Source organism: Bidens hawaiensis, unplaced genomic scaffold, assembly GCF_021521415.1.
Source record: "Bidens hawaiensis isolate Kalapana, Puna unplaced genomic scaffold, B.hawaiensis_p1.1 tig00007270_1, whole genome shotgun sequence".
Lineage (NCBI taxonomy): Eukaryota > Viridiplantae > Streptophyta > Magnoliopsida > Asterales > Asteraceae > Bidens > Bidens hawaiensis.
Genome location: NW_027491503.1, coordinates 721,421 through 741,090, shown reverse-complemented (window position 1 = coordinate 741,090; position 19,670 = coordinate 721,421). Strand labels below are relative to the sequence as shown.

General features: G+C 34.1%; 2 protein-coding genes, 1 non-coding gene and 1 pseudogene across 4 annotated transcripts; 1 reads left to right on the top strand and 3 right to left on the bottom strand.

Moving 5' to 3' along the window:
* The first annotated feature begins 610 nt into the window (after nt 1-610).
* Nucleotides 611-2,944, top strand: LOC143634897 (uncharacterized). The gene is made up of 5 exons (XM_077102860.1): nt 611-725; nt 821-1,027; nt 1,435-1,533; nt 1,647-1,889; nt 2,488-2,944. The coding sequence occupies exons 1-5, from the start codon at nt 645-647 to the stop codon at nt 2,899-2,901; spliced, it is 1,044 nt and encodes a 347-aa protein (XP_076958975.1). The 5' UTR covers nt 611-644; the 3' UTR covers nt 2,902-2,944.
* Nucleotides 2,945-3,126: 182 nt separating this feature from the next.
* On the bottom strand, nt 3,127-3,200 carry TRNAN-GUU (transfer RNA asparagine (anticodon GUU)). The gene has a single exon. It is a non-coding gene; the product is annotated as a tRNA-Asn (tRNA).
* Nucleotides 3,201-5,059: 1,859 nt separating this feature from the next.
* On the bottom strand, nt 5,060-6,727 carry LOC143634918 (pollen-specific protein C13-like). The gene is made up of 2 exons (XM_077102876.1): nt 6,506-6,727; nt 5,060-5,582 (listed from the first exon to the last, which is right to left on the bottom strand). The coding sequence occupies exons 1-2, from the start codon at nt 6,660-6,662 to the stop codon at nt 5,260-5,262; spliced, it is 480 nt and encodes a 159-aa protein (XP_076958991.1). The 5' UTR covers nt 6,663-6,727; the 3' UTR covers nt 5,060-5,259.
* Nucleotides 6,728-12,663: 5,936 nt separating this feature from the next.
* LOC143634896 (sulfate transporter 1.2-like) lies at nt 12,664-18,098 on the bottom strand (annotated as a pseudogene). Its single transcript, XR_013153953.1, has 14 exons — nt 17,999-18,098; nt 16,882-17,193; nt 16,515-16,563; nt 16,217-16,424; nt 15,662-15,836; nt 15,511-15,576; nt 14,601-14,714; nt 14,388-14,504; nt 14,049-14,174; nt 13,682-13,968; nt 13,391-13,581; nt 13,229-13,314; nt 13,050-13,126; nt 12,664-12,966 (listed from the first exon to the last, which is right to left on the bottom strand). The product of XR_013153953.1 is annotated as a sulfate transporter 1.2-like (transcript).
* Between the last annotated feature and the right edge of the window lie 1,572 nt (nt 18,099-19,670).

The following is a 19,670-nucleotide window of genomic DNA, read 5'->3' as shown; positions in this document are numbered from 1 at the left end:
CTATGTCTTGCTTTGATTTGTTGTTTTTTTCTTCTGGAATTTGAATATTTTGGGTCCAATATTGTGTTTGTGTTTGGTTGGTTATACTTGTGGTAAGTTACCTGAATTTTATTGTAAAAATTTGTAAAAGAAGCTTTTCAGTCAGTGGATGATTGATTTCTCTTGAACCATACTGAGATTTTTAATTATTATTATTTTTTTTTATGTTCTGGAATGAATTGTGTGTTTAGTTTTTTAATAATAGGTGTTCTTGACTGAACTAAACCTGTAATTTGTTAAGATATGATATGGATTTTTGAATGTTCTTGAACTATGCTGATGATTAAATTAATTATTTATATAATTTTTTAGTTTTTAGTTTCGAAAAATATTGTTTGTTTCATTCCTTATACTCGAGTATGCGGGTTGTATAAGTTTAATGGAAAGAGGCAAAAATTTTTATATGTTATTGTAATTGTTATCAACTGGATTTGATGAAATATGCGTTGGCTTTTCGGTCAATACTTGATTGTTCTTGAATATGTGGACTCTGCAATGAATTTGAAGTATTGTGTTTTATTAGTTGCTTATATATATGTGTGTGTTCATGAAATAAAAATAAGCAAATCCTTGTTTTTTTAACAAACAGAACTTCATATAAAGCTATGAATCCACAACTTATGTCCCCATCACTGAAGAAAACAAACTCGAATGTGTCGGTTAGCCTACAAGATCAACCAAAGTTGGTATGTTTTCAATACTTCAAGATTCATCATCTCAAATACTTTAGTCATATGACTATATAAAACAATAAAAGTTTCGTAATATGGTTGCATTTTAGATCAACGAGGTACGCAAGGCAATTGAGAAACATGCGTCGATTGACAAGATCAAACAAAAGCTTGGAGATGAGTATTCTCGGTGTTTATCTGACCAATCAATTTCAAGATATCTTAGAGCCCGGAATTGGAACGTTAAAAAAGCAGAAAAAATGCTTGAAACATCTTTAATATGGAGAGTGAACTACAAACCCGAAGAGATTCGTTGGGTAAAATGCCCCTTGACTGAATCTTGATCATTTTTAATTTTGGTCCTTAAATTACATCTCTGGTCACAGATAATTTGAAAGCGTAACACAAATGATTCTTCAAATGGATGGACGTTAGCCTTTTCAGTTAAGTGCATGTGAAATGACTAAAGTACCCCCATCCATTTCAAGGACCACTGGTGTTACATTTTCAAACTGGTCTAGTTTTGGACCAAACATGCAATATGGACATACCTCCGAGACCATCCAAGTAATTAACTCTAGTTGTTATTAGTTTTATCTGTATTTAGCCCAAAGTAGGTTTGTCTAGGCTTTCCCTCAATGTAATTACAACTTCAGACATATTATTTTTACCATTGCTTTTACAGTAATCAATTAATTATTTTTTTTTACAAAATTCTTTTTAGGAACATGTTGCAGCCGAGGCAGAAACCGGGAAGCTTTACCGATCAAGTTTTTTGGACAAACAAGGGAGGAGTGTACTTGTTATGAGACCTAAATGCCAGGTTTCTTCTCACATTTTATGCCTCAAAAGTAATAACTATGACTTTTAAAGTCAAACTTACTTTTAACATTTTTTTGGATACCCTTTTGTGTTTTTTTTGGTATTTTACTGCAGAACTCAAAGTCAACACGAGCACAAATAAAATATTTGGTATATTGCATGGAAAACGCGATATTTCACCTGCCACCAGAACAAGAACAAATGGTTTGGTTGATCGATTTTCATGGATTTAGTATGTCGAATATATCCCTCAAGACGACAAAAGAAACCGCACATATATTGCAAGATCATTATCCCGAGAGGCTTGGTTTGGCAATTCTTTATAATCCACCAAAATTCTTTGAACCATTTTGGAAGGTACGTGTTTCATAGTTTGACTTTTGAGGTCAAGAATGTAGTTTTAAACTTGTATCTATAGTTTGTTAGATTTGTCTCGTGTTTGTAGCTTAATGGATTCATTTGGGTCACTTGAATTATGCAATCGGTCAAAATGGACGTCTCCTGCACTTTTCTTCTAAAATGACCCGATTCTATTCTTTGTAGTTTTCTTTGTAGTTTAAAGTCAAACTGATACCTGGTTTCCATTCTTTATGTCAACAAGTGATAAAACTTGATAAATCTGTGAACTTGAAACACTAGTCAGTTGGACTTTTGAAGTCAAACCGATAGTGGGATTGTTTTCTTTTTGTCAACAAGTGATAAAACTTAATGAATTTGTGAACTTGAAAACTAGTCAATTTGACTTTTAAAGTCAAACCAATACCGAGTTTGGTTTCTTTTTTTCAACAAGTTATAAAACTTGATAAAACTGTGAACTTGAAAAAAACTAGTCAAATTGACTTTTAAAGTCAAACCAATACCAGCCTTGGTTTCTGTTAGTCTAACAAGTGATAAAACTTGATAAATTTATAGCTTGAATATTACTCTGCTCGACTTCAAGATTATGTTATTACAGGTTGTGAAGCCGTTTCTCGAGCCTAAAACAACAAGCAAAGTGAAATTCGTATACTCAGACGATCCAGGCACGAAAAACTTCATGGAAAGCTTGTTTTACGTAGACAAACTCGAGTCCTCATTTGGCGGGAAAAATATGGCAAAATTCGACTTTAAACTATACGCGCAGAGAATGAAAGATGATGATGCAAACAGACTTGCTTCTTGCCATAAAGGAGAAAGCAGCACCAGCTCAGTATTGGGCCTATCAGGCCGGACCTCATTGGGCTCGGAATTTAACCACGTGAATACAGACTCGGATTCTGATGGTGAGAAAACAAAGTCATTGGAGATTAACGAGGAAGAGATGTTGGCGGAGTCTAAAAAGATCTCCGACAGTGATGGTGGTGGAATTGGTGGCCGGATTGAGAATTAGTAGGGTGGTTGTTTTCGGATGTTTTTTTCTTATTTTTTTTTAAATGTTTGACTGTGTTAATTGGTAACATGACATTATTGGATCGTTATTTGTTTTATGACTGTTTGATAATTTTTCAGTTCACGTTCTGATTTTTTAATTTTTTATGTTATGTTGGTTAAGACCTTTGTAATAAAGGTAGTTAAACTTAAGTTTATGGCAAAAAAAGAAAAATTAAAAACCAACCGCTAGAAGGAGGGCTTGAACCTCCGACCTTGTGGTTAACAGCCACACGCTCTAACCAACTGAGCTATTCAAGCTTCCTTGTACTACCTAATCTATTTTTATTTCATAATTAGAATTTACTTAATGATTAATACGTACATATAGCATGTACACAATGTGTATATATACAATATTTTTATACAAAATGTTGATATCATATTCTTAACAAATTAAATATAAAAGTATTAAAGCTATTGTATTTTTGGTCAATTAATACAATAAGTAGTTTAAGAATTAAAGCGGTTCTTATAGATTTTAATATTGGTTAAGAAGCGCTTCGCTTTATAAATAGTTTTTTGTTTAGAACAAGTTGCATCATTCAATATGTTTGTCTAATACATTCATCCCAAATGAGCCAGTACTAGCATACTATCGCCACCTACGTTTATCTTTTGTCTCACCATAAAGTGCATCAAAATTTCTTGTGAAAAGGAAAGAAGAAGCATGATGATGTGTCAGCTATAAACAATGTAACAATAAAGAGTTAGTACTTGTTAGTTACCTTGTTAGATATGAACAATTTAACAATAAGGCTATCTGTTGTTATACCTTCTTGGTACCCCGCTCCACCTCTCCACTAACCCGCTCCTTTCCATCGGTGTGGTGTTCCATTTCCACACTTCCCCGCTCCTCCATGCAGGGGCGAATCTTCATTGAGGCCCGGGTCCCCCCCCCTGTTTTTTTGCGCAGTATTGTAAATTTACCCGCTTACGGCCGAAAATTTTTATACGTAGTGTAAGTTTAGCCTTTTTAGCCGAAAATTTGAGTCCGGCCCCCCCTCGATTGTGAAATTTGTATACATTTTGAGCTCGGCCCCCCGGTGCCTCAGTGTAAGCTTCGCCACTGCCTCCATGTCACCTTCCTTCCCCGCTACACCTCCTGATTATTCTGGTGCTCGCTTCTCTAGTTCTCCATGTCACCTTCCTTCCTCGCTACACCTCCTGATTATTCTTGAGCTCGCGTGGTGAGCGTCTTCTGCACCCCGCACACCCCCACTGCAGAGGCGTCCACATTGACATTTGTGTTTTTTGTTCCAATGGCGCCCACGTGCCATCCCGCTAGGCGCTAGCATATTGCATGGCCTAATAAACACACTTGTTATGACAGTTTTACCCATTCGGTTAAAAGAAACTTGTTTGTTCTCTATAATTGAATTAAGTTAAGAATATTATCAGTTGGAGTTCAAAATCTATAATATTCCTATGACAACTTTCGAGACTAGCACTATCACTATGTATGTGTGGTTTGAACCTTTGGATTTTATGAATTCACAAATAATAGCTTTGTGAACATCACAACTTAAGTTTTGGGCATGTGTTTTGATCATGTAATTGTTGACATTCTTGTGCATTCAAATAGTAACCCCACATGATGCATTTGTAGAAAGTGTGAGTTTTGGTTACTTCAAGTCCAATTCTTGAGTGTAGCCAACTAAAGGAAATCCAAGCTCGTCATTGAAAGCTAAAAATGTTTTAAAGTGATTGTTTAAACTGGAACCTTGTTTGGGGCAAATTGCAAGAGAACCCGTTTTTGTTGTTGACAGAATACCATCGGAGGCTATATATGATATGAAATGACTTCATTTGGACGCATTTTGATTCAAGGGGAGAAAGTAATATGATACTAAATGACCTTGAAGCAAAGAATCATCATCATAACAATAATTGAGCTCACATGAAACCAAATACCAGAAACACTAAATGATACCACATGAAGCAAACTTAGGCTATTAGACTCATGGGTATTTTCCTAGAAAAGATAAACACCATCTGTATGGTGTAATATGCATAATGTACAATTTGTACACTACTAAATTCGGCCCTGGTTTTAAACGGGCCATCTAAAAGTTTTAACTCGCCCCGGGTTAGAAAATACTTTTTAAGAAAAAAATGACTAAATGAAGGGGAAGGATGCATATGATGTGATAAAATAGAAAACAAAAACAAGATTAATGAAACAAGGTGTTTCCTCATTACTCCTTTATATCAATTAAAACCATATCAATCTCAACACGAATCCAGAACAAACAAATATTAGAATGCTTTAACCAACCAAATCCAACATATTACATACTAGAAAAGAATTACCGCCATTCTAATCCTCTTCTTCCATGAGAGACTGGAGCAGTGTGGTGCAGCCAGACATGACCTCATCCTTCATGAACCCCATAGCATTAGCAAAGCGAGTGTCCGACACGATTCCATTGTAGCTGGTAAGAACCACACGTGCACGGTCACGCCCTGGGTCAGCAGTCTTGCAGTCACCCATTGGGCTGCTCACAAGAACAACATCACAGGTCTCATCACCGTGGTCCTCGTTCACCTTGATGTAGTAGGTTCCAGTAGCATCAGTGGTTCCTTCAGCAGTGTACAGAAGCTTTTGTGTCTTGTCCTTGCATTCCACCCTAACCTTAGCACCTACAGATGAATAACAACTGCAATAATTAAACATTTTATAAAAGAACATGAATCGCGCGCATTGCAACTGTAAACATTGAACTACAACACTCCACAAATCATAACACCGTCATCGATTTAATCTACGGTGACTCAAATCCTCAGGATATAACATGATCCCAATACTCTAACCACTTGACAAATCGATAACTATAAACCATTAATATTATATAGCGCTCAATTACTATAAATTCAGATAATCATGAAAAGATATAACTCAAAAATCAATGCTGATTACTATAACAATAGATCCAAAACAGTAGAACCGTTACAACATTCTACAGTTCAGAATTCCATGATCGAACGTATCTAGCAATGACTCAAAAATTCTCCAGTGTACAGTACATCCTAATTCTCCAACAAGCTTTATTAAATAATAGCCATAAAACTACTAATATGAGATCATGCTTGACCGATACGCGAAATCTAAGTTTTAATAACACGAGAATAAAATCCACAAAACCGACCCCGATTATTATAATATTATATCATAAGACCAACAGAATCAGTATTCACGCTTAAATAATACGTAATCACAATTCATCATTAATTATTAATAAAATAAAACCCTAAACCTTCAATTAACAACCAGATTCGTCCATTTTTACACTAAGCTACCACTACAAGCTCAGATCTACTCATAAATTAGTACATTCATGCTTCCTAAACATACGCAATCGCAATTCATCGTTAACTGATAAAGCAAAACCCTAAACCTTCAATAAACCACCGAATTCGTCCATTTTTACACTAAACTGCCACTACAAGCTCAGATCTAAGCATAAATCATCATATTCACGCTTCATAACCACAAATCTACAATAACATTCAACGATCTAGAACATAATAATAATAATAATATGAGATATGAGTAAACAGCATACGAGGAATGTAAGTGGTGGCGGAGGTTTCGAAACCGGCACGGCAAGTGTCGCAGTAAACACGGCCTTGAAGGACGTACGGACGTGACATCGGACGGGATGCGCTGATGAGCGCCGGCAAGAGGACGCATAGTGCGACGATCAACACTGATTTCGCCATTACGTACCGTGTGTTGTGTGTGTGTGTAAGAGACAAATGGTGAGTGATGTTGGAATGGGGTTCGAAGATAAATGTGAGGGGTTTGTTATTATTATTATTATTATTATGACGCGGTTTGTGCTAACATGCACCGCTCTCAGCACATGGGCCTCTCGTGAAATCATTTCTCTCTGTGTCTGTCGGTGTCCTTATTGATTGATGCTGTTACCACGCTATTCTATGGCGCGTGTAAGCCACCATGGGACATGTAAACTAATAAAGAACCATTAAGTATGGCTTCTTTTTTAATCAAATCCACCGTTAAGTAACGATTTATTGTCATTCAAAATTAATTAATTACTAAACCGATCAAATCAAATCTCATAAAATAGTAACCAACTTTCAAAATTGTTTCAATTAAATCACTCGTACATATTTTCCTAAAATCGGATCACTAAATGTTCAAATCGAGTCTCACCGATTTTTTGTGTGTCAATAAAAAAATGAAGGATAAGATGTAGGGGTCGGAATTTGCAATACATGTAGTTATATTTAAGAAAAAATTAAAAACGTTAATTATATTAAAATTCAAAAATAATATATAAAATCCACGCCACTCAACGTCAACATAAAAAAAGGATTAAAAGATTTCTTATCCGAAACAAAAAATAAAAACGTTAAAAAAATATGTTAAAACCTTAAATTTAATAAAATTTGAAAGTTGAGTTACTTAATTAAAATATTTTTTTAAAATTGAATAACCTAACTAAAACATTTTTGAAACTTGATTACTATATTATAAAATTGTCTCCACTTCTTTAACAAATCTAATTAAACATTTGAGATGACTAGTCATAAAGACAAAGAGAGAATATTATTGCACCTAATTACAATATACGCACTGAAGAGGTAGGATTATAGACACACCCATAAGAAAATTGAAGCCAGCCGTGTGGCAAAGAAGGTTGCCTGAGGATCGACCAACAGTCACCTACAAAGAGATCCTTATTAAATTATAAGATGACCAAGGGACACCCCTCGTGAGTGAAACACCTGCCACCCACCGAAGAGACAAACAGTATACAACGGATAGCCCCTAACCTAACCACAGTCCAAGATTCCGCACATGGCCATGATGACACAACAACCAATCAAGGGATGTGCGCGTTGTACTTTCTGGTGACAACCGTCTCCATACAATAATTGTCTCATCCGGTCATAAATCTTAAACATGGTCAACCATGAAAATAGAATGTTTCGCTTAGGGCGATAGCTGGTCTAATCCTTCTCAATCTCCCTGCTATATGTACCTGACTCCTAGAAACGGCAAAACGATTCGTCATTCCCTCATTGAATACTCTACTCTTAATTACTTATACTGATTGACACATCGCCAGGTGGTTGCAAAAAGAACACCCCCTCCCATTCTACTTCTCGTAACGAGCTCACATTGTTCTTTTTTGCAGACGAGATCAATATTAGCTTATAAATATCAGATTGCTCTGAATCCCTCAGTTGAGATAACCCTCTTTGGGTCGAACTAGTGTTTCTTCCCACATCAAATTATATAATGATTATTCAAAATGAGAAATAGCACCATGCCTCCTAATCTAATCCAACTATTTTACATATATTCTCCATCCATAAGAATGTGAGATGTCTTATATCTTTTATGAGTAATATTGTGTGTTATCAAGATAGTTTCGCTGATCGCTTTTCATAGACAACGACATGTCGTGAGTATGCATGATTGATCGAATTGCTCGTCTTTTACCTTTGTGCTCGTTTATGTTAAGATGTAGTTTCAATAAGTCAAACTCAAATGCATAGACTAGTGACTTGTTTTTAGTTATGATTTATGATTGTTTGGCTTTTATGAAAAGAAAAAAAAAACCATATAAAACGAGCTATATAAATACTTCAATAGTGTGCTTTTGTATATTATTGTTAAGCAAATCCCAATCATGTGTATACTTAAACAAAAATCAATCAATTTAATAGCGTTAATTAAAATGTCCGGTTTGATTTTTCAAACTAGTTTTGTGTAGTGATTAGAAACCAACTAACTCAATTCTGAAGAAATTTTAAATTCATCATCAAAATCAATTGAATGCCTAAATCAATCAATCAATCAAATTCAGTGGGATCTCATCAATAGCAAAGCTATAAGTAGGGTATGGGGAGGGTGAGATGTAGACACACCGTACCTCTATCCGATGGAATAGAGATGTGACTTCCAGGGAGACCCTCAGCTCAAAGTAACATTGTATGAGAGAAAATAAGGGGCATCAAAGTTTAATAAGATGGTGATATAATTAAAAACATATATTGGTGTCTGCAAAGTGTGATATAAAAACATTAGGCTATGTGTATTGGGCGGAATTTTTGGGTGATTTTCGGCGACTTGGGGCGCAAACACCGCCCCCTTAGTGATTTGTGGGGCGATAAGAGGGGGGGGGGGACTATTTATCGCTTGCTTCACTTTTGATTTTATTATTATTATAATTGATTGTGAGTGGTATATATGTGTGTGTATATATTGGACTGCAACACCATCACACCCTAAAAACAAAACTTACCATTTGCTGACTGGGCGCCACATGACACAATACGCCTCATTTTGTAGCCTATCCACTACACATAGCCTTAGAGCATTCCCATAGCCTTAGAGCATTCCCAATTGGTTCTCTATCTACATCTTTAAAATTTAACTAAAAAACATATTTTCTTTAATTTATACATCATTTTCTAATAACCTCCACCCAGTCCATTCTCTATTACTATCTCTATATTCATTTGTCTTATTATTATTTTCAATATAAAATGATTTCTAATATAAATTTATAGAAGGGTAGATGAAAATGGAGTATTGTGGAACACTTTAAATTTGAAGGCTTCTTATATCATTTCACTAAAATTTAGAGATAGAGTTTGAAGATAGAGAATGGGTTGGAATGATTATTTGAATGTTTTTTCTACATTTTAGAAATAAAAATGAATATGGAGAACCCATTGAGAATGCTCTTATAAATCTTAGAATTCCGTCTCCATTTTTCAAACAGGTTTGAAGTGTTGTAAACCAAATCATTCTTTACCATAACAAAATTAAACGTGAAAGTTGTAATTTTCTATTGGTTGTATCATAGCGTGCAATATTTGCAATGCTGGTTTTCATCATAGCGTGTGTAGGAAGGTATATGGGAGAGAGAGTGGGATAAAAAGGTGGTGCTCTACCGAAAAGCGCAATAAACCAGCTGTTGTCATATAAATATTATATTATTATTCTATCCGCCCAACCCCTCTAAACATTTCCGCAAATTGCGTCTCCGTTGAGACCGGACAGCTAGAAAGAATAATGGTTTTTCTTTTTCTTTTCTTTTATTTATTATTTTTAGATACATAGATTGCGTTATGTAATATTATATTTATCTATTTATATGTCCTAGTTTTTAATTTGGCTTAGTTATTTTAAGTACAGTGTCTTGGGACTTTGGATATCACTTACAAAAACGCAAATATGGGGGGAAATTTTCTAAAATATCCCTTTTGAAAATAGGTTTTTGAAAAAATCATCGTCTTTTTTAAAATTTAAGACAAGTTTCTTGTAAACATGTTGTATGTGACGACTGCTTTTTAACTCTCAGTCAAACATTGACATGTGTTCTTAACCCGTCTTCTTTGATGGTATATGAAAACAAACCTGTCGACAATGGCAAGTTTGAGAAAAAGTTTGAAACCGTCGATGGTCTTTGGAATGTTCCCGTCGTCGTTGACAACTTTACAATCCCATCGAAAAAAGGATTTTCTCCTAAGTTGTCGTAGAAAACGCATTTAGATCCAAAATTGCCTTTTTACGTCTATTTTTAGTTTAGAAGTGTTATGAAATTTTACCTGAATATTTTTTAATCGGTTCTTCAAAATCTCACAAATCTTCATCATCTTCAACAGTGAAATTCAAAACATGCGATAGAATTGAAGGCGGGTTTATTGTTGTATTGATGAAACACGAGAAATATTGCTTAATTTTCTAAAATTTTGGATATCTGCTTTGCTATTCAAAATTTCAAATATTTAAAATTTAGGATACGAATTCAAATACTGAAATTAGTCATCCGAATTTTCAAATATCTAGTTTTGAACACCGGTAGTGATGGATACATGAACGATTCTTGCATTTGTTAAATAGAAAATGAAGTTTCTTCCAGCAAGTTTCGGTCGAAGATGTAATTAAATGATTCAAAACAGAAAACTCGTAGAGAACAACTATAAGTATTTTATTTTTTAATTCGTAAAGACCATTGTTTCTATATTATGTATTTTAATTTCTAACAACGATGTCTTTTTTGTTATTGTGCCGCATTTTTATTATGTGATGAACCTTAACCAACCTAGATTTTTTTATATCCGACCCCATGAAATTTGGCATCTAAAAACAGTGAACCCTTTGAAAAACATTTTCTAGACCCACCATTGAGTCAGTATTGTTGCAACACACATGACTTTTTTATATAATTTTTCAGATATTATCAACGTTCTTGTTATAACGCATGAGCTATAGATTTTTTTTTTCAAATAAACTTTTGAAGACGTTAAATTTTCCACAGTTTAACACATGAAATTTGTATTTGTTTTCAACATATCCAATGCAACGTGCGGGTTGTGAAATACCCGTATTAATTTGAAAACAAGATTGATTTATTTTCACTTTCTTTGTGATAAGTCCAATTTAAAGATCCAACTGATTTTTAATTAGGCCTTTTGCAGCCCAATTTAGCCTAGTAGCCGTTAACTATAAATCTATAATTGATATATAGTCGAGTACTCAAGTTTACTTTGAATGGTTAATTGATATTATATTAAGTTCCTTTATTTTTTATTATGCTCGTATATGTTTGTGGGTAGTTCGTTTGGAATATTCATGGATGGATATTAACAAACATGAACACGTTTATTTTTTTAACAAACAAACATAGACAAACATGTTAGCTTAACTGCTTAAGTGTTCATGTCCGTTTGTTTATTAGGATAAAGTTGAATGAACGAACACGAACAAACCTCATTCGTTCAGTTCGTTTGCAGTCAAGTATACTTTTACTAGCAATATATGCGGGTTAAATTGACCATTATACTATATATTAAAGGAAATCTAAAGTGTAACTATAACGATACAGTGAACATTTGGTATTTGTCAATTTAATCCTTGGACTTTGCTTTTGTTTACATATTGGCCTTCTATTCATTTAATTATTATTATGTAAAGAAATGGTCTCTCTCAATTTCATCCTTGGATTTTGCTTCTTTTTCTTTTTTTTTTAACACATTGACTCTTATTCATTTAATTATTTTATGTAAGTGAAGATGCATACTTAATTATTTAAACGTAAGTAAATATGTATACATAACAAAAAAACAGTGCATAAAGGTACAGCATTTAGCAACTTTATTTTGTATACTTTTATGAATTTGTATTGAGTGTATGCTTTTCATGTTTATAGCAATGATATATGCAAAATTCATTTGCATACACATTTTGTGTTTACATTGTTACTTTTGTTAAGGTTTGATGTACCGTCACAACACTATGTGTGAATTGCTATAGTAAATGAATTGACTTTTTTTAGTTTAACCATAGAGTTTTGATTTTGTACATATTAGCTCCTTATTCAATAGATTACCTTAACTTAACTAACGTAATATGTTTTATCTATAATGGTTCAATTCGGGTTGCGTTTGATGTCGAACCAATACCAATACCGACCGATTTTTCATTGCGTACATTTTGAACGCTCGGTAAAAATTGCATATGTTAGACATGCTTTGTTTTTTAGTGCTCCAGCAACACGTAAAGTTCCCGGAGCAATGCGTTGGTGTTTTGTTTCTATGCATTTTTTTGCGGTTTACGTTTGCTTTTCGCTATTGCTATTGTTGTGTGTAGGTGGTATATGTTGACGAGCAAGAAAAAAAAAGATACAATAAAACCCTACCAAATAAAACATGAAATCTTCATTCAAATTTAGTCATTACATTACATCTCTCTTCCATGCTTTCTTTGATTTTTTTACTACAAATTCTCTCTTTTTCCATATTATTGTCATTTTTAACTTATGATCATGCATATATTTGTCCCTATAATATATATATGGATTACTGAGGTTTGTATCTAAAACTATACTAAATTTGATCATACTTGTTCAACAATCTTGGGGGAACAAGTGAGAACAGCATCTGCAACCGTCAGATAAATCTTGTTTTCACCAATCAAATCAGGAAAACCAGATGCTTATAGCTTATCTATCACCAATCTACCAGGGTTTGCAAGAACAAGCTGTCAAAACAAAATTTAACACATTCATCACATATCACACGTAAAAAGGGCAAAACCGTAATATAAGAAAAACGTTTCCTAACCTGCACATCTCTCTTAGACAAACTCTTGTACAACTCTTCAAGTGCATGTATTCCACTAGTATCTATGTCTGTAACAGCTGCAGGTTCATATTCAGCTTCCATTGGTTAGCACTTAGCAGGATATTGGTGGAACACACGAGTGGCAAAAAAAATGTACAAAGAATTCGAAAATATCTTACGTCACATCTCGATGATCAAGAATTGAAATTTTTGTTGGTACGATGTTTTTAGATTTTCTTCTTCCTCGGTCAACCATCTTAGTATTCTGTAGAAAGTGGATAAAATTTTTAAATTTACCTATCGACAACACAGAATTAATGTTTTTAAGGAAAGATTGTTACCTTTCTTTAATGTAGTTAGAGTTAGAGAAATAAATAGCAGAATCAACTCTAACGATTAAAAGACCGGGGACTTTAGTTGCTTCGGGGTATTGTTGTATGTTTCTATAAACACTTGTCATGGGTACTCGTCCCAAAATAGCGGTTCTTGATCTTGTAACTTGAAGAAGGATTTTGGCGAAAGATATCGAGACCTAAATATAGAAAAAAACAAAAAACAAAAAGTACATCAAATTTATGAGAGTAAACTGCGATTTTCGTTATCCCCTAACTAAAGGATTATTTAACTCTTACCGCAATTAAAAGACCGATTTCAACGGATGCAAAAACAACACCAAAAAAGGCTCCCATACAAGCAACAAAATCAAATTTGTCAATTTTCCATATCAAAATCGCTGCTTCATAGTCAATCAACCCGCTCACAGCCGATATAATAATGGATGCCAGGATAGCATTTGGAGTGTACTCAAAAAGTGGTGTCAAGAATTTCAAAGTTAAGAAAACCACTAGTGACATCACTATGTTAGACACTGCTGTTTGACAGCCCGCCATAAAATTCACAGCTGAACGCGAAAATGAGCCTGCAAACAATAAAAAACTAATAATTATATATAAGTCATATGCTCATTATTCACCATGTTATTTTAAAAAGCATCTTTACCTGTCGCAACATAGCATGATGTCATTGAGCCGACAACGTCATTGTACCTAATGCTATCATTTCTTTGTTGCCATCTACTTGGTAGTCCTTCATTGAAGCAAAGGTTCTTCCAATTGCAACAGCTTCCTGATATATCGGGTCAAACGGGTCAAAATATGAAGCTAACAGGTAAAATGGTAAAATCTTAGAAAAGTTTAGGTAAAACCAAAATGGGTCAAATGGGGTCATAACTCATAAGTTATAACTCAAAAGCAGTCTTGTAATGAGAAGCTCACAACATATTATATAACTTCACTAAAATAGTTAAAGATTTATACTTTGTAATAAAAATGTACGTACCGTTAATGCGATCATACCGGCCACGATACCGATTCGAATCCCTTTTAGAAGATTGTCACCCGAAAAATAAATCTCTTTTACAGATGAAGGGTTTATTCCTTTCTCTATATGTTTCACCTGTGAAAAAAGAAACACAAATAGTTTTTTTTTTATCATATAAGAACATTTGCAGAATTGCAGAATAAATTTATAAACACAAAAGGAAATACTTACAATTGCAACGCCATGTTTATCCGCACGTGAGATATAAACGAAAAAAGTAGACAAGACAACCGATACTAATGGAGCGATTGCAGACACCCAAAATAGCTTCTTATTTTTCCTCCCCTGTTTTCACATTACATTAGAAACTTTGTTCGTTTAGTTAAACGAATGAATGTGAACACGTCTCGTTCGTTCATTTATGTTTGTGAACGTTTGTTTACGTTCGTTCATTTATATTTGTTTGTTTATGTTAATTTATGTCCATTCGCTCAAGTTTGTTTTAGTTAGTTTGCTTGTGTTCGTTAATATATTCATTTAAAGATTTTTGGGCCATTACAACTTAGCCTACTTTTAATAACCTTTTAGGCCCAACACGTTGTTCATCAATACTTTTAACTAGTTTTAGCTCATTTATGTTTATTCATTTATGTTTTCAGTTATGTTTGTGAATCGTTTGTTTATACCGTTAATGAACGAACATAAACAAACACAAACAAGAAAACCATGTTAGTTTAGTTGTTCTTGTTCGATCGTTGGTTCGGTTAAAGTTTCACGAACGAACACGAACATGCTCCGCTCGTATTCGTTTAGTTCGTTTATTAGACAAAATGGGTCGTTTAGGGTTCCCCTTTATCTTTAAAGGGTAAATCCAAAAGAAATATCTACACACAAAACTAGTGAAACAGGTTACACGGTCAATCATCACCGAAACCGTATTTTTAATGCATAAACCTCCTGCTGTCCTACATCATTTTCATTTTATTCCAAAAATCATTTTTTTAATTAAAACAAGTGTATCTTTGTAACAAAAATTTAAAATTTTGGACATAAGTGTTTCTAGTTAACCGAGCCCGTTTGAGCAGTCTACCCGACCCACCTATTTTGCCACCTCAAGTATCTAGAACTCATGAAAGCTTACAAGGTACTTGGCAGCGAGTAGAACAAACAAAAAACTTGCTCCAATCACTATAGTTTCCCAATTCCACTGCAATATTTACAAGAAAAATTTATTATTAATATAGGCTTCATAAAGTGTATTATGAACTTGTGTTGTAAGAGACAAAACTCACCCCATGATGAATAGACCCAAACACTGATTTCATAACTGAAATAATATCAGTGTTCTTTGTAAAATGTTTAATTCCAAGAAAGCCCTTCAGTTGTTGAAGAGCTATGGTAATTGCAGCTCCCCCCATAAACCCCACAACCGCGGCATGCGACAGAAAGTCGATTAAAAACCCCAGTCTGCAAACAAAAAGAAAAAAAATAATAAATAGGTAACTACACCACTTAACATAGAGGTGGCAATTTCGACCCGTTTACTTTTAAACGGCCAACGGGTCAAATGAAAAAAAGACTAGCTGAAAGAAAACGGGTCAAATGTATTGAACCGACTGGAAGTTGTCTAACGTGTATTGAACAGGCAAGATTGTAAAAATTACACATTTTGTCTTTTAGTTGCAAGGACAAAATGGTCATTTTCTAAAAAACTAACAGAATGCTAACACCGGTTAGTGGAAAAGACAACACGCCATAAAAATGGCGAAAACATATTTGTTTCAACCCAAACCCGTTTGGAATATGACCCATCTTATCCAATATGAGCTCTATAATCATTGATTTACCTAAGGAATCCAAGGGAAGCTTGGGTGATTCCTGCAAAAAAGGTAGCTGTAAACGCAAGCCTACGATACTCATGCGGATTATTCACCGGGTCGAATTCATTTTGAAGAAGTGTCCCCAACAAAAGGGACACGACTGCAACAGGCCCTATGGCTATATCGCGTGAGCTACCCATAAATGCATAAATCAAAGGAGGCACAAAGCTCGAATCTACAAAGGAAATAATAAACAAATTCTCATTAATAAATTGCATTAAACATTTGCATGAATCAATCTAATAAGTATTAAGATAAAGCTTACATAGTCCGTACTGAGGCTACAAATTTGCAAGTTTTGAGTATCCAATGTCCTGTAATGGATACGCGTGTTAACAATTTTAAGTTATCAAGATTTAGAACTTTGTTATCGTCTTACAAAGTATGTGGCAATTTCAACGCGTTTACTTTTTAATGGGTCAATTCTGGTTATGTTTCTATCTCAAAACAGTTAAAATATAATTTAAGAAAAAGTAAATTAGAGATTTCATTCTTTATATATATTTAAAAGACGAAATCTGTAATTTACTCAAAAGAAAAGTTTACAAGGGAACTAATATGACGTTTGTGCGCGTATTTGACACACTAATAATTCTAAAAAAATGAAGTTGTTGGAAAATGCTATAAAGTACCTGAGGAATACAAAGACTTGCAATGGTGAGCCCGGAAATAAGATCACCTCTAAACTTTTTAAGATTATAACTTCTGCCCCAATCAAGAATTGGGAATATTGCTTGAAGCACAAGCATTAACTGTCTCGATTTCGGTTGATCTTTAAATGGGCGTAACGGGTCATCTGAAAAAAGCGTTTCTTTCACGGTAGTTTTGAATTCTTTCAGTAAATCTTGTTTTGGTGGAATCCCAACCTTATGAATGTAAGGCACATTCTGTCTTTGACTATCCGAGGAAGCAAATGCTTTTGCATCCATGTTTCCTTAATTCACCTGTATTTCATAAAATGTTATTTAAAACTCAACATATCATAAATTCTTTCAGGCCAAAATGAATATCACTCAAAGATCAAAGAGTTAAGAATATATATACATAATATATATATACCTAAGAACAGAAGAGTAAAAGTTATTGTGAATGAGATTATGCAACATTAAGCTTTTATAAGTGATGTATGGAGTTTGTGGATCACAAATAGTGAAAGTTATGATTAAACTTTTGAATACAACAACCCAATTTGGAATTTTCCAGTTTAGTTTGACCTTTCTGGTCAAACGGGTCGCTTTTCGTATTAAAAAAGAATAAATTTATTCAACTTTAGCAAGAAAGTTACTGCTACCGAACATTTTTAATTGCGACAGTGTGACAAGTGTACGTGCGTTATACACTCACGACTCGTGGACTCATAGAATATGATACATTTAATGGTGCTTGATATCAACAGTGGACCAGCAGCATCAATTTAAAGAACTAACATCCAATATAACACTTTTTATATCTAATTTTTATTCCTTCTTATATCAGATTCTGCAATAGAGAGTGAAATTTGACAAGTATTGTCTTTCTTATCCCTTGTAGCGCGTGTGACACGTAACAAGTTGAGCATGTAGACTAATTTAAGCACAAAGGAATCAAAATAGTCCCATCATATGATTAGAAACCGTAGAATTAAACTACAACCATGCTTTTTCCGCACCACATTTGATGGTTCATGAATAATACAATAACAATATTTATTATTATTATTATAATAATAATCCACACAACAGCATAAACACAATTAAAAAACATATATACCTGAAATCCCGTCCAGATTCAATGTACCTCTCAGACACATGCAACTTTTTCACCCAAAAAGTCTTTCGATTAAGGTTTTATTTCACTGCTAAAGGTAAGTTTCGGGTTTGTGGGTTGATGGGTTATGGTGGGCTTTGCTTTATGGAGGTCAAAGGGTGTATGAACATCAAGTGGGTTGGCTTGGCAGCCATGAAATGAATGGTGAATAAAACATGGGAAGATGATGGTGAATCTGGACGTGAAACAAAACCGGTTCAGTTTGCATTGAATGAATTCAATGCACATATAGTAATATTAATGATATAGTTTGTTGTTCAATTTGGATTTCGCAATTAATTGTGTGGTTAACAGGTGGGAAAAAAACAGCTGCGACCCAACATTTTTTTTTTCCGTGTGCCACATGAGGCTTAACACTAATAACTCTATAAAAATTAATTTAAGGTGGGTGGTCGCCTCTCAGGGAACACACTAGGCCTGACCCAAACAAAAAAAAAAAAAAAAAAAAACAGTCTAGCAAATTACAAATGTAACGGATGTATTTATTTGTATTCAATACCATCTCTGAGAATCCCTTAAGATATTTGGCATGGGGCTAATGAAAACGTAGGCCCCTTGAATATAAACTTAATAATTCATATGTAATTTAAATAGTTGTGATAACATGTGTGTTTGGAGATAAAAAAATTGGGCTAAATCGCTTTGCCTTTAGCTTGCATTTTGTTAGAAATACAATTACAAAAATAACAGGTCAAGATTCGAACTTGCGAGCACTTGAAACAAGAATGAAGCCTTTTTCCACTCCACCATTTATATTTAACTAGAGTGTTTATTTAAAGCAATATTATAACACCCAACTACCCAAGATCCCAAACACAATACCACCATATTACAAGTTAAAATTAAATTGACACCAATCTTTCCATGCTAACCTAATAGAACTCGACCTACTAATATCCACAAGTATCCAAGCACCTTAACGTCTCCCGTCACTCTAGCCAAATGAATCGAGACCCCTTTATGAACCAAATTGTTCCTAGCCTTATAAAGTTGTCAAACCGAAATGAGACAACCGCCTTAAACGCTTTTGCTTTCTTCTTTGGAATGTTAATGTTATTTATTGATCATCAATTCTAATATTTTATGTTTTTACTTGTATATCTACATAGTGTCTACTAGGCAACAAAGACCAAGAAATGTTCCTCTGATGCTTATGATTTCCTCACTCATCTCTATGTAACAACCCCCAACTAAGTGGTTTCCCTTCAAGAAATAATATGAGGTGTTAATGGATTCGAAAAACAGACTTTAATAGATGACGATGATTTTAGAAGGAGAATCGAGTCAACCAACAAAATACAGGAAAACATGCGCCGACAACTTTTTTGAAGAACACCTCTCCGCTGACGTGAAAATTCCTTGCAATTGGTCATCGTGGATGAAGACAGGATGAACCCAAAACAAGCGTCGACGACAACATTGTCAACAAGTTGGTTTGAGCGGTTGAGTTTAGGGATACACCGTGATTATAATTATTGGTTGTTGAAACTGTCAGCCCCGATAAAAAGTTGAGGGCTATGAAATATTTTAAGGGAATAATTTTTAAATTGAATGGTTTATTAGGGTATTTTTTTAGTTAAATTGGATTAAAATAATCTCATTCTTTATGTATTGG

Coding starts and splice junctions, on each gene's coding strand:
- LOC143634897 (XM_077102860.1), top strand. CDS start 645: ATGAATCCACAACTTATGTCCCCATCACTGAAGAAAACAAACTCGAAT. Junction 726..820: donor TACAAGATCAACCAAAGTTG/GTATGTTTTCAA, acceptor GTTGCATTTTAG/ATCAACGAGGTACGCAAGGC. Junction 1,890..2,487: donor TCTTTGAACCATTTTGGAAG/GTACGTGTTTCA, acceptor ATGTTATTACAG/GTTGTGAAGCCGTTTCTCGA.
- LOC143634918 (XM_077102876.1), bottom strand. CDS start 6,662: ATGGCGAAATCAGTGTTGATCGTCGCACTATGCGTCCTCTTGCCGGCG. Junction 5,583..6,505: donor CGCCACCACTTACATTCCTC/GTATGCTGTTTA, acceptor ATTCATCTGTAG/GTGCTAAGGTTAGGGTGGAA.